Source organism: Marmota marmota, unplaced genomic scaffold (genome assembly GCF_001458135.2).
Source record: "Marmota marmota marmota unplaced genomic scaffold, marMar, whole genome shotgun sequence".
NCBI classification, from domain to species: Eukaryota; Metazoa; Chordata; class Mammalia; order Rodentia; family Sciuridae; genus Marmota; species Marmota marmota.
In genome coordinates, this window is record NW_026000037.1 from 1,513,879 (window position 1) to 1,526,610 (window position 12,732).

The window sequence follows — 12,732 nt, forward strand, 5'->3', positions numbered from 1 at the left end:
GCCCATAATGTCTCCAAAGATATAATGAAAGTGAAAGTACAAAAATCCCCGCTCTCTCCTTATTTACAGGGGAGCGTCCTTTTTTCCGCTCTCTCTTTATTTACAGAGAGAGCGCCCCGCTATTTGCTTGCGGATTCCCACTTTACCTGGGAACTTACCGGTGCACCACCCTGACTGCTGAAAGTTCTGGATCCTGGGTTCGAGGAATATAATTCCCCGTCCGGGCCACCAATTGCCGTGACCCCTCGCCGGCAAGGGAAAACACGACACAGGATTCTTCTTTCAGCAGTTTATTCAGGCCTTGATTCATGTATCATCTTCTAGTGACCCCTCGCCGAGCGCCCAAGCACAGCCTAATAAAGCCTCCAGCATACCAATCTTAAGCTGCCGCGTGGACCTTTCTCATAGGGTGGTAAGGGATTGCGTGCCAATTCTCCATATTAGGAGTTGTTTATCACAGGCCACAGTGGAAGCCGGCGCCATCTTCTAATGGCGGCCACGGTCTAATTAGAACGGCTCACCACAATTTAGGTGTGTTTTGTGGCCTTACAATCTTGTGGTCTGTCTTGGCAAATGTCCTGTTTGTACTTGAGAATAATGTGTATTCTGCTGTCATTGGATGAAGTAAACCTGCTATACCAGTTGATTGATAATAGTGTGGAACTCAACCATGTCCATTCTTACAGTTTTGTGTTCCATCAATGACTGCTGATGATAAAGGAGCACTGGAGTCTGCTTCTCCTCATATTTCTGTTAGTTCTGCCTCACATAGTTTTATGCTGTACTGTTAGGCACATGTATGCTGAGGATTATGATGTCTGCTTGGAGCATTGGCCCTCTTAATAGCATGTAAGTTCTTTATCTCTAATGACTTTCTTTGCTCTGAAGACTGCTGTGTCTGAAATTGATACAGCTACTCCCTTTTTCTTTTGATTAGCATAGTATTTTTTTTCTTCATCCATTTGGTTTAAATATATATATATATATGTATATATGTATCTTTAAATAATTACACATTTGTGCAACATAATGGCAGGGATAGATTTTGAGAAATGCATTGCTGGGTAATTTAGTCATTGTGTAAACATCGTGGAGTGGACTTCTGTAGATAGGTGGTGTTGGTTTTCACTTGACATGAATCCTGGTGCAGTGAAGAGCTGCACTAAGCACGAGGTGTGTGGAGGCTGCTGCTTCCCAGCGGGATTTCAGCACCAGAGGAGCTCTCTAAACAATGATGGCCAAGCGCAGTCACAGGAACTAGGAACACGGGTGTTTGTCATTACCTAGTAGTATATACGCATAAGATCCCACGTGCTCTGCCTTCATACTCCTGGCAGCTCAGTCGGCTTGTCCACAAGTACATAAAGATCATTGACTGAAATGTCCTTATGCAGTGCATGACGTTTTAAATTGTCTGTGTAAATGGGTTTCTTGTATCAACATTTAGTTGGGTTTTGTTGGATCTAGTCTAACAGTCTTTTTCTTTTTTTTATTCTAATTTGTTATACATTGCCGCAGTCTGGCTGGGCACAAAATCACGAGCCACCACACACCTTGTGGATTCAAACAGCAACTCTTTATTCCCGAACTCACACCGGCACTCTACAAACACGTTCTGGGGAAATCCACGTTCTCTGCCCAATTCACGTTCTGGGCGAAATCCCAAATACTCTCTGAATCCCGCGAGAACTCAACGGGAACTCAAGGAGCGGGCATGCCTGAGGCAGCAGGATACACCCTATTCCCAGCAGGGTACACCTTAAACCTGGAACTGCCCTAAACCCAGATTGTCCTAAACCCTAAACCAGGAACGCCCTAAACCTGGAAAGCCCTAAACCCGGAACGCCCTAAACCGCCCTGGTCTTTGAGCAAGGTCACCTTACATGCAATGTAGCTGCAAGTGACCTGGGTCATGCCATGCGTCATACCTACTTGGCAATGGCTTCAGCAATACATGATGGCAGAATGCAATTTATTTCACATTACACATAGAGAGTACAGTTGAATTTCAAGTCACTGATTGTACACAATATTTTCACACCATTCGTGTCTTCATACATGTGCTTAGGGTAATGATGTCTAACTCATTCCACCATCATTCCTACCCCCTTGCCCCTCCCTTCCCCTCCCTCCCCTTTGCCCTATCTAAAGCTCCTCCATTCCTCCCATGCTCCCCCTCCATTACCATTATGAGTCAGCCTCCTCATATCAAAGAAAACATTCAGCCTTTGGTTTTGGGGGATTGGCTAACTTCACTTAGCATTATCTTCTACAGCTCCATCCATTCACCTGCAAATGCCATGGTTTTATTCTCTTTTAATGCTGAGCCATTTTAGACAATTGATTTTTGAAGTTATTACTGATAACGTTTGATTAACATCTACTATATTTGTTACTGTTTTCTATTCATTGCCCTTATTCCTAGTTCCTATTTTTGTTTTCTCTTTTTTTCTTTCTTTTGTGGTTAGTGAAACTGCATTACATTTTTTTCTCCTTTTTTAGCGTTTCAGTTATACCTTTTTTAAACATTATTTTAGAGATTGTCATGTAGTTTGGAATATAATATACAGCTAATCCAAGTGAGCTTTCAAATAACAGTTTAGCATTTTACAGATAGTGTGAACATTTTGTCTTCTGTCCCTCATCTTGGGCTTCACTTGTTTCTCTTACATATAAGCATATATAATTGAACAATCATTAGTAGTATTATCTGTTAGAGCAGTTAAGAATAAGAAAAGTAAAGGTTTTGGGCTGAGGTTGTGTCTCAGTGATAGTACCTAGCATGTGTGAGACCCTGTGTTTGATTTTAAGCACCAAAAAACTGGGATTAGAGAAAGAAGTGTTTTTATTTACTTTCACTTCCTCTCTCTGACACTTTTCCTTTCCTTATTGGTATTCAAGTTTCTAACTCTTTTTTTCTTGCAATGCAAGCCTGCAGGAACAAATCCCCCCAAATTCTGTCTTTTTTTTATATCTCCTTCACTATTGAAGAAGAATGATTTCATGGAGTATAGAATTCTAGGTTATTGGAATTTTTGCTCTCAACACTTTAAATATTTCTTTTCACTCTCTTCTTGCTGGCATGGATGATAGAAGAAAAGTTTGATGTAATTCTTTGCTTTCTTCTTATATAGGTAAGGTATTTAAAATTTTTGGCTTCTTTTGGGATTGTTTTTCCACCATCCTTGGTGTTCTCTGAGCTTCTTGTGTATGCTTTGGTGTCTGATATGAATTTGAGTAAATTCTCAGTCATAATTGGTCTCATATTTCTTCTTTTCTCCATTTCTTCTCCTTCTGGTATTTCTATTACACATACTGTGTTAGTCATCTTTTCATTGCTGTGACAAAATACCTGAGAAAATTAACTTAGAGGAGGACAGACTTATTTTGGCTCATGTTTTTAGAGGTAGCAAAGCTGCTTAGTGCATGGCAGCCGGGAATGAAGGGTAGGAGTGGGAGAGAAAAAGGGAAAGAGAAAGAAAGAGCCAAGGACAAAATATAGTCCCTCAAATCATGTTCACAAGGATCTACTCCCTTCAACTAGGTCCCACCTCATTCAGTTTCCCTACCTCTAGGTAGTCCATTCAGCAGTCACTCCATCTGTGCTTTACTCCATGATGACTCAGTCACTCCCCAGTCAGTGCATTACTCCATTGATGTCCTATCACAGCCCCCCTTGAACATCACTGCACTGGGGACTAAGCCTTCAGCACATGAACCTTTGGAGTACATGCAAGATCCACATCTTAATACGTATTTATACCTTTTGCATTTATTCCACAGTTTTTAAACATCCCTTCCTTCCTTCCTCTCTCTCTCCCTCCCCATCTCTCCCTCCCTCCCTTTCTTTTGTCTCTGTTCTCTTTGCTTTTCACTTTTTTCAGGATTCTCTTGATACATCCTCAAACTCCGTGATTCCTTCCTCAGTGGTATCGAGTCTACACAGCCCATCTACACAGCGCTCGCTGCCCTCAGTGTTTCTGACCCTGACAGTGCCTCTTGGTCCCTCGGGATTCACCTTTGTCTGGTTACCTTGCGCAGCTCTTGTTGCAGTGGGCCTCATCCAGCTGAGCCCTGGGCGTGTGTCTGGTTCTGGTGCTCACTCTCTTCTCCAGAGTGTTCTTTCTTTCTGCATTTTAGTAAGCCTTGTGAGGTTTTCTCCCCTCCCCCCTCCCCGCATTGTTATTAGTGCATTGTAGTTGCACATAATGATGGCATTTGTTGTGTGGTGTAACAATATATTTAGCCAATATCACTCCCCAACACTTTCCCCTTCCTCCCCTCTTCCCACCTTCTAATCCCTTTCCTCTGCTCTACCAATCTCCCTTTGATTTTCATGAAATCCCAACCCCTACCTTTCCTTTCCTTTTTCCTCTCTAGCTTCCACAAATGATAAAACACATTGACCCTTGACCTTCTGAATTTGGCTTATTTCACTTAACATAATGGTCTCAATTTTCAAATCATTTTCCTGCAAATGACATAATTTCATTTTTTCTTTATGGATGAATAAAACCCCATTGTGTATGTGAACCTCATGTTCTTTATCCTGTTGATGGATATATAGGCTGGTTCCCCAGTTAGGCTATTATGAATTATGCTGCCATAAACATAGGTATGCAGTTACCAGTAGTATAGTGACTTTAATTCTTTATTAAATACCGAGGAGTGGTATTGCTGGATCATATAGTGGTTCTATGCCTAGTCTTTTGAGGAATCCTGTAATTTTTTTCTCAATAGCCAGAAACTTGTATAAACTGGCCTTTGGTGATGCAGTGGTAGGGTGTCAGCGGGAGCATAGTGTTTTATCATCCTCTGATTATGCTTCAGTGTTTTTTGGAGCCTAAGAGACTGGACCATCAACAACTTTGTCAGTTTTTTTCTTCCAGCCAGGTACAGTGGCCCACACCTGCAATCCCAGCAACTTTGAGACAGGGGGATCCTGAGTTCAAAGCCAGCCTCAGCAATATCGAGGCACTAAGCGACTCAGAGAGACCCCTGTCTCTAAATAAAATACAAAATAGGGCTGGGCATGTGGCTCAGTGATGGAGTGCCCCTGAGTTCTACTCCTGGGACCCCAAAGGAAAAAGAAAAAAGTTTATTTTTCTAGTTGAAGGAGGAACAATGTGGCTAGAGCCGATTGGAGCTTGGTATTTTCCTTCTTCTGGGTCAGTTAAGCTGTGATAATACCCCCAGGGCAGGTTGGGCCCTGGCTGACTGGCTTCTCCCAGAGTCAGATCTTGCTAAGAGGAGTAGAGGACAGTGGCTCCTGTTTGCATTGCACAGTCCTCCCAGTTGGTGCTAGAATCTAAAGATAGCTGGGTGCTGCTCTGCTTTGACTCACTGTCTTGTTAAGTGGCATTTAAAGTCACTTAAGGGGAAACAGGGTATTTCATGAAGTCAAATGTTTTTCTTATCTGAAGTGAAATGTTAACAGTAAACACTTGTCTATAGTCACTTTTTTTTCCTTTCCCATTTTATTAGGCTGCTTCTTTAAAGGATAAGTGGGGATTGGGTTATAAACCAAGTTATAGCCGATCAAAAAGCATTTCTGCCTCTGGAAGACCACCTCTCAAGCGAATGGAAAGAACAAGGTATTATGTATTTCAACCAGTGAAACAAATAATAAAATCACTGAGTCTATTACAAAGATTCACTGCTTCCCCCCCACCCACCCCCGTATTCTAATTGGAGAAATTACAAAACTAACATAATATAAATGGATCTCATTGGTAAAATAGCAGTCATCCTGGTTATGGTCTTATTTCATTTATTTGAGGAGTTCCTCTGTCACACACCACAGTGCAGTGATGCTTTTCAGTAATGAAGTGCTCCGCCGTTTTAACAAGTCCTATGTGCAAACTTAGACTGTCCAGAGAATGGGAATGTGCACACTAGCCGCTGCTGCTCTCTGTCGGGATAAGAAACGTACAGCTGCACATCTGTTCAGCATGTGAAGAAATGGAAATTGAATCTATTGAATTAAATACTGCTTCGATACTAAATCACTATGAAAATAAGAATGATACATCCTTTTTATGGTTTGATTTTAGATAATCTTGAGTTAATCAACACGTTGAGTTGTTTTCACAGGATGATAAAGGTTAAGAAATGGAATGCCAGTAGTTCAGTCCTTTAATAAAGCAAATATTTAGAACTAGAATGTTAATATCATTAATCAGACTTTTATGAAATCCAAGAATTTTTTCGAGAATGTTAGTGTTTTATGATTTATATTTTACTTACAGTTCTCGAGTAGGAGAAGCTGAAGAGCTCCCAGAAATCCGAGTGGATGCAGCATCTCCTGGGCCCAGAGTAACTTTTAACATCCAGGATACAGTAAGAGAGATTATATTTGTTAGAAACATACATTGCTGAATAGTTTCTACAAATTGTAAAATGGCAGTACTAATGCAGTTTCAAGATACTGATTCTTGCCTGATGTGAAATGAAGATGGTATTGGGTGAAGTGTCTGGCTGTATGAGCTGAGAGTCACACTGTGGGCCTTAGAGTTTTACCTGCACAGTGAAGAGTCCTAACTGCTTGCTCTGAGACAGAAAGGCTTTTGTTGAATATTTTTTCTCGCAAACAAGAATTCACATTGAACTATGTGTTTTACACAATTGTGATGTATTTGTGTGCAGTACTTATTTATGTATTCAAAATGTGTATATAGGTGGTGGCAGAAACCAGAGGGGCAGTCGGCTTCAGAGATGCATTGTAATTTCATAGCATGTTAAATTTTATGTTAAATTTTTTTATATTTTTTGTGTATTTGTTTACTTTTAAACCATTGTTTCTTGTTCACAATTTTTTTTACTTTTTTCTTATTATTTTAACTAAGTTGAAAAATACAGTGTGGGGAAGTACGCCACAGTCCAGCTCTCCTGGGGAAGGGTATTTTCAGGTACTTATTCAGATCAACATAAATTTTGCTTCAAAACTAATCAACCACCCTGAAAATCTGCTTTCAAAATGTCTTCCTTTCATTTCACGCTAAACTCAGACCTCAGAAATTTTCTATTTTACATAAAATTGTTTTGAATTTTTTATCATGTATATATCTCATAAGCTCTTGCATACATATACTTTAGTTTTGTTCTTCTATATAGTTTAATATTGTTTTGATCTTCAAAATTAAAAAAACTAAAATCAGTTTATCAAATCAATTCAGTCAAATCATAAACACAGAACTGCAGTTTATTAGTTATTTGCTAATCCTGAAGAAAATCTCTTTCACTTACATTCAACTACAAAGTGAATGTGTGTTTTTTTAAAAAAAGAAAACTTTAATAGTTCAAACTAAAATCAACTCTAACTCAGGGCAACAAAATAATCATCAAATGACATTTCTTTTGAATGACTGATATACAAGTATTTATAAAATGATCCATTTAAAAATTTATTCTCATGTTCGATACAGTGTGAAAATAGGTGCTACACAATCATTCAAAAATGTAACATTTTTATAATTCAGTATTTTCCTAAAATATATCACAAAACTAAAAATGAAAGATGTAATATACCAGGTATATAAGTCTTCTTCTAGAATTTTTCTTTAAAATTACTTTAAAAAGTTGGCATTTATTCCAAATATATTTTGTTTTCATTTCCTTCCTCTCTCAAGCTCGGAGTTTCAACATATATCCCATAGTTATACTAAATTCAGTCAAATTGGATTTTGTTTTAGAACTATAATTGTACTATAGTAAGCTTGATGAATATTTCCTATATTCTAAAAAACTAAAAGCTTGAAAACAAATCATTTATGTGAATTAAATGAATCCAACAGGTTATTCTATTTTTAAATTTTTTTCTTTTTTAATGTATTTTTTTAGTTGTTAATAGACCTTTATCTTTTTTATATGTGGTGCGGAGAATCAAACACAGGGCCTCACACATGCTGGGCAAGTGCTCTACCACTGAGTCACAACCCCAGCCCTTTTTTTTTTTTTTTTTTTTTTTTGGTTACTTTGCCATGCTGGGTATCCAACCTAAGGCCTCATGTTTGCTAAACAACTGCTGTATCGCTGAGGTACATACCAGCCCTAACTGTGTGCTTCTTGAAGGCCTTAATACTTGAAATGATTCATCCTGTTTTTCAATAACAGTGTATACTCTGCTTGTAAAAAATATGGAAAATCATAAATTAGATGATATTATAAGATTAGGTATTAGATTTGCTAATTATAAATTGGGAAGTAATTAAGGTATAGCTACATATAAATACAAATAACAGATTGTTTTCTACATAAACTTACCCTAGTTTTAAAAGTTGAAAGATAATTCCAACAAACACAAACCTGATGTATTTGTTTACTTGACAACATATTTATTTTATAAAGTGAAGAACACCTGGTCTTTGCAGATATTTGACATTTTCATTGTAGGATTGCATTATGAATTTTCTTTAGGTAATTTGCTCTTAAAAACTACTGAAAGCTAATTTTTAGGAACAAGTAACACCACCTTGCACATTACACTTTAAAGAGGCTGATCATTCTTAAATGATGCTCAGCTCTCTGAGGCTGGGAATCAAAATTGAGTCATAGGAAGTATTGTTGGTTTTGTTGACTCACTTAAAAACAGTGGCCTCCAAATAAAATTCTGGGTTAGAGACATGGTGTTTATACAGACTACAACGTTAAAATACAGCATCCTGAAGTTGGGTTCAGGTACATGTTTTAATATTCAACTCTGTATGTGCCTTTCCTCAGCCTATGAGGGGCTTGTTGTTTAGAGACCCTCAGAGAGCTCACAAGCATGAGGGACCAGAGTGACGCTGTGTCTGCATGTTCTTCTTACTAATTGAGCTTGCCATTCTGATTTTTGGTCGATCATGTTTCTTTTGTGTCCATGTGTTTAACTTCTGCTTTTAAAGAAATCCAGTGTTACTAATCAATGCAATGTATTCCTGTAAAGTGAAACTTCACTCAAATTTTTAAAGTGCTGGTGGCATGACTTTCTGTGGTTTGACCCACTTTCTTCCTTTGTGTGCCATTTCTTGTGTTCATAAATCTGACCTTTTTTTCAGTTGAGTGAGGATATTGAGGAAATAAAAATGTTTAAAAATGTTTTTTCTTGTTGTAATTAAAAATGGGCTTGAAATATGATTTTTTTTTTATAATCAGTTTCCAGAAGAGACAGAACTGGACCTTTTGTCAGTAACTATTGAAGGTCCATCTCACTACTCATCAAACAGTGAAGGGTCCTGTTCCGTGTTCAATTCTCCCAAAACTCCAGGAGGCTTTCCAGCAAGCATTCCTTTCCAACCTGAAGAGGGTCGACGAGATGACAGCTTGTCTTCTACCAGTGAAGACTCAGAGAAGGATGAAAAGGATGAAGACCGGGAGAGGGAAAGGTTTTATATTTACCGAAAACCCTCGTGAGTAGCCTTTTAAAAATCCTTAGGTGGTGTTCCAGATTTCAGAACTAAATTTTTAATTTAAATAGGTTTATTTAAATTTTAATATTTTCCAAGATAAATCCTATCAGGAAAATGGTAGTAAAGATGTGGTTATGAGTTAAAGGAGAAGGCTGTATTTCTCCTGACCTTAGAGAGTAACAAATTGCAGGGAGAGGTACTATAAATATAGTACAGTATAGTATAGTATAGAAAAGAAACGTAGTAAAGGGGAAATGTTTAGCAATGGATGAAAGATTCAGCCAATTCTTGGAAGAAAGAAATAAGCTGAGATGATGAGCATGTATGACCACCACTCAAATGAGGTGGTAACAGTAACAGTAAAAGTTTGAAGTGGCAGTAATAATGGGAAATTACTAGGCACAAGAGGAATATAGTTAAAAGTTGGTCTATTAGGGGATGTCTGCATTCTTCAATCTTGACAATTCTGAGCCTTGTGAATCCTTTCCTCCTTTTCCTTGACTGAAACCACTAACTCTTAAATCTCTTTTATCAATATATTTTGGTTTATTTCCTTATCTTTCTGTAATACATCCTCAAATTGCTTCTAAGAAAAGTTGTAATACAGATCTACTTTCTTCATCTTTTATATCTAAAATTACTGCTAATTCTTGTATTTGATTGATTATTGGGTTCAGTGCAGAATTCTAGTTTGACTATTATTATTTTTAAAAAATTTTTAATACATATTTTTAGTTGTTGATGGACCTTTATTTTATTCATTCATTTATATGTGGTGCTGAAACTTGAACCCAGTGTCTCACACATGCTAGACAAGTGCTCTACCACTGAGAAGGCCCAAGGCTATAGGAGCCCGCCTGTACCAGGCAGCTGAAACAGCAAGAGGCCAGGACAGCACTGGCTGCAAAGGAAGCTGCTAGTCAGCAGGGAGCAGGCTTCACTTATGCAGCGAGTGAGCAAGCTCTGGAGATCAGCTGTGCAACACAGTGCCCACAGATATCACTAAGTGTTCTTACCAATATAACTTTCTAAAGACATCAAATTTGTAACATCCTGATTTTTAGCATTCTAAATATGAGTGCAGACTAAGAGAGACATGATTATTTTTAAATCTAATAAGAAATATCTATATTAACAATAAGAAAGGAGTACATGTTATTCATGTAAACAAATTCACCTAGTCTGGTCCCAAAAGCTGCCACTTAATAATAATTATATTTACATATTAAGTTAGATAAATTCCTCTTAATGGCCATCATTTCTATGTATTCATTATTCCATGGGGAAATTATCTTCCCAGTTCAAATTCACTCTGGATAGAGTTTGAAGAATAAGCAGATCTCCTTCTATCAGATGCTTAGGATAAACTACAGTATATTGTCAAATTGTCACCAGATGTGACAAATGTGTGTATACACACATATGTGTATATTGCATACACACACACATACACTCAAGCGGGATGAGAATATTTGGATGTATAAGAAAGAAATAAAAGGGCTTGGGGTTGTGGCTCAGAATCTTGAATCCATTCTGAGTTGACTTTTTGTATGGTACAGCTTACGGGTATACCTAGTGCCTCACACATGCACCAGTTCAGATTACACATGTGGATATCCATTTTTTTCCCCAACAACATTTTTGGTACTGGGGATTGAACCCAGGGACACGTAACCACTCAGCCATATCTCCAGCCCTTTTTATTTTTTAATTTTGAGACAGGAAGAACATTTGGCATTATTTTTTTTCGAGTTTTCTGTCTTTTATTAAAAGCAGGAAAGTAGCATTTAAATTTTATCATTGAGAAAATAAAGACTCCCAAATATAGTTCAGACACTGTAATAAAATCATTAATAACAGGGATTATGCCTGTGTCCTTGTCACCTAGCACATTGCCTGGCATGTCATAGTTACTCAGCACCTATTGAATAAAAAGCGTCTCCTTCAAACTAGGAAAAAAGGTTCAGTTAGTACGTCTGGTTGAGTAATTTGTGTGAATTTATAAAATATTGAAATTATTTATGTACTATAGCTTAACATACTGGAAAGTGGTTTATTAAAAAGAATTCCCATTTTACTACAATGTAATGATCAGATTTCTTTTTCTCTAGACACACTTCTCGTAAAAAAGCAACAGGCTTTGCTGCTGTTCATCAGTTATTTACGGAACGCTGGCCAACAACACCAGTCAACCGAAGTCTTAGTGGCACAGCTACTGAAAGAAATATTGATTTTGAACTTGATATACGGGTTGAAATTGATAGTGGAAAATGTGTACTCCACCCAACCACCCTTCTACAAGAACATGATGACATAAGTTTGAGAAGGTAAGAAGCTGATTGAAAGAGGTACATATGACTTCATGTGTTAGAAAATCTATTCACATATCACTGAATTACACCCACCTTTTCCCCCAGTCTCAAAATGCAGATTTTAAAAGTAGGTGATCATAATTGTAGAGGCCAAGTGATTATTTGCATAACATATAATTTAAAAAAATTAAATGCATAGTATTTTCTGGCAACTGGAAGTGAATGTCTGATTTAGAGTCTGGCAAATCTGTTAATTAAAATAGTTGTACCTTTATGATTCTTCTTTAAATAAGCATGAATTTTTTAGTGTCTGTCCTTGTACTGTGTATATTTCTATTTTAAAGAACAGTTCAACACTGGATTAGTGAGAGTTTTGATGAGTTCATAAGGAAATAAGAAAGACTGGAAAACAGTTGTGCAGTAAGGCCTCATTAGGCTGGACTGAGTTCAGGGTATAACTGTAATTTTACTATTTGCTTCCAGTCATTAACTAATGATGACATAAACAGATTTAACATTAGATTATTTTTTTTTACATTTTTCCCTGATCTAAAAATGAACTATTTAAAAAACAACAACAACAACAAAAAAAAAAAAACAAGAATAGCAGAAGGCTGACAGCTGTCAAAATGGGATAATGGGCATGTGGGATTTCATTATACCATGTTCACTTTTGTAAACTGTCCTGTTTACTGTTTGAAATTTTTCATAAGCAAAACATTTTAAAAGCCTTTTATTATCTAATTAAGCTTTTATAAAAATGAGAGAAAATAGACACTTTTTAAAATTTTTTAATTTTTTTTAATTGTCAATGGACCTTTATTTTATTTATTTATATGTGGTGCTGAAAATCAAACCCAGTGCCTTACACATGCTAAGTAAGCACTGTACCACGGAGCTACAACCTCAGCCCAGCCCAAAATAGACTTTAAACAGTTAAAATCTGTTACAGATGTAATAGTAATTATAAAAAGAATGACTTTTTTATTGGGATAAACTAATCCATAATTAGCTTTCAGCCTATATAAATATGG

At 37.2% G+C, this 12,732-nt stretch overlaps 1 protein-coding gene across 12 annotated transcripts in view; it reads left to right on the forward strand.

Annotated features, from left to right (window-relative positions):
* Bltp1 (bridge-like lipid transfer protein family member 1) overlaps positions 1 to 12,732 on the forward strand; it is a 203,334-nt gene that overhangs the window by 161,331 nt on the left and 29,271 nt on the right. For 6 of the 12 annotated variants that reach the window (XM_048812004.1, XM_048812005.1, XM_048812000.1 and 3 more), the window contains 5 exons: positions 5,485 to 5,597; positions 6,249 to 6,339; positions 6,846 to 6,908; positions 9,133 to 9,386; positions 11,498 to 11,713. In XM_048812004.1, the coding sequence (XP_048667961.1) occupies positions 5,485 to 5,597; positions 6,249 to 6,339; positions 6,846 to 6,908; positions 9,133 to 9,386; positions 11,498 to 11,713 (737 nt within the window). The remainder of the gene's footprint in view (positions 1 to 5,484; positions 5,598 to 6,248; positions 6,340 to 6,845; positions 6,909 to 9,132; positions 9,387 to 11,497; positions 11,714 to 12,732) is intronic. The other 6 variants (XM_048811994.1, XM_048812001.1, XM_048812003.1 and 3 more) reach the window with 3 other exon arrangements.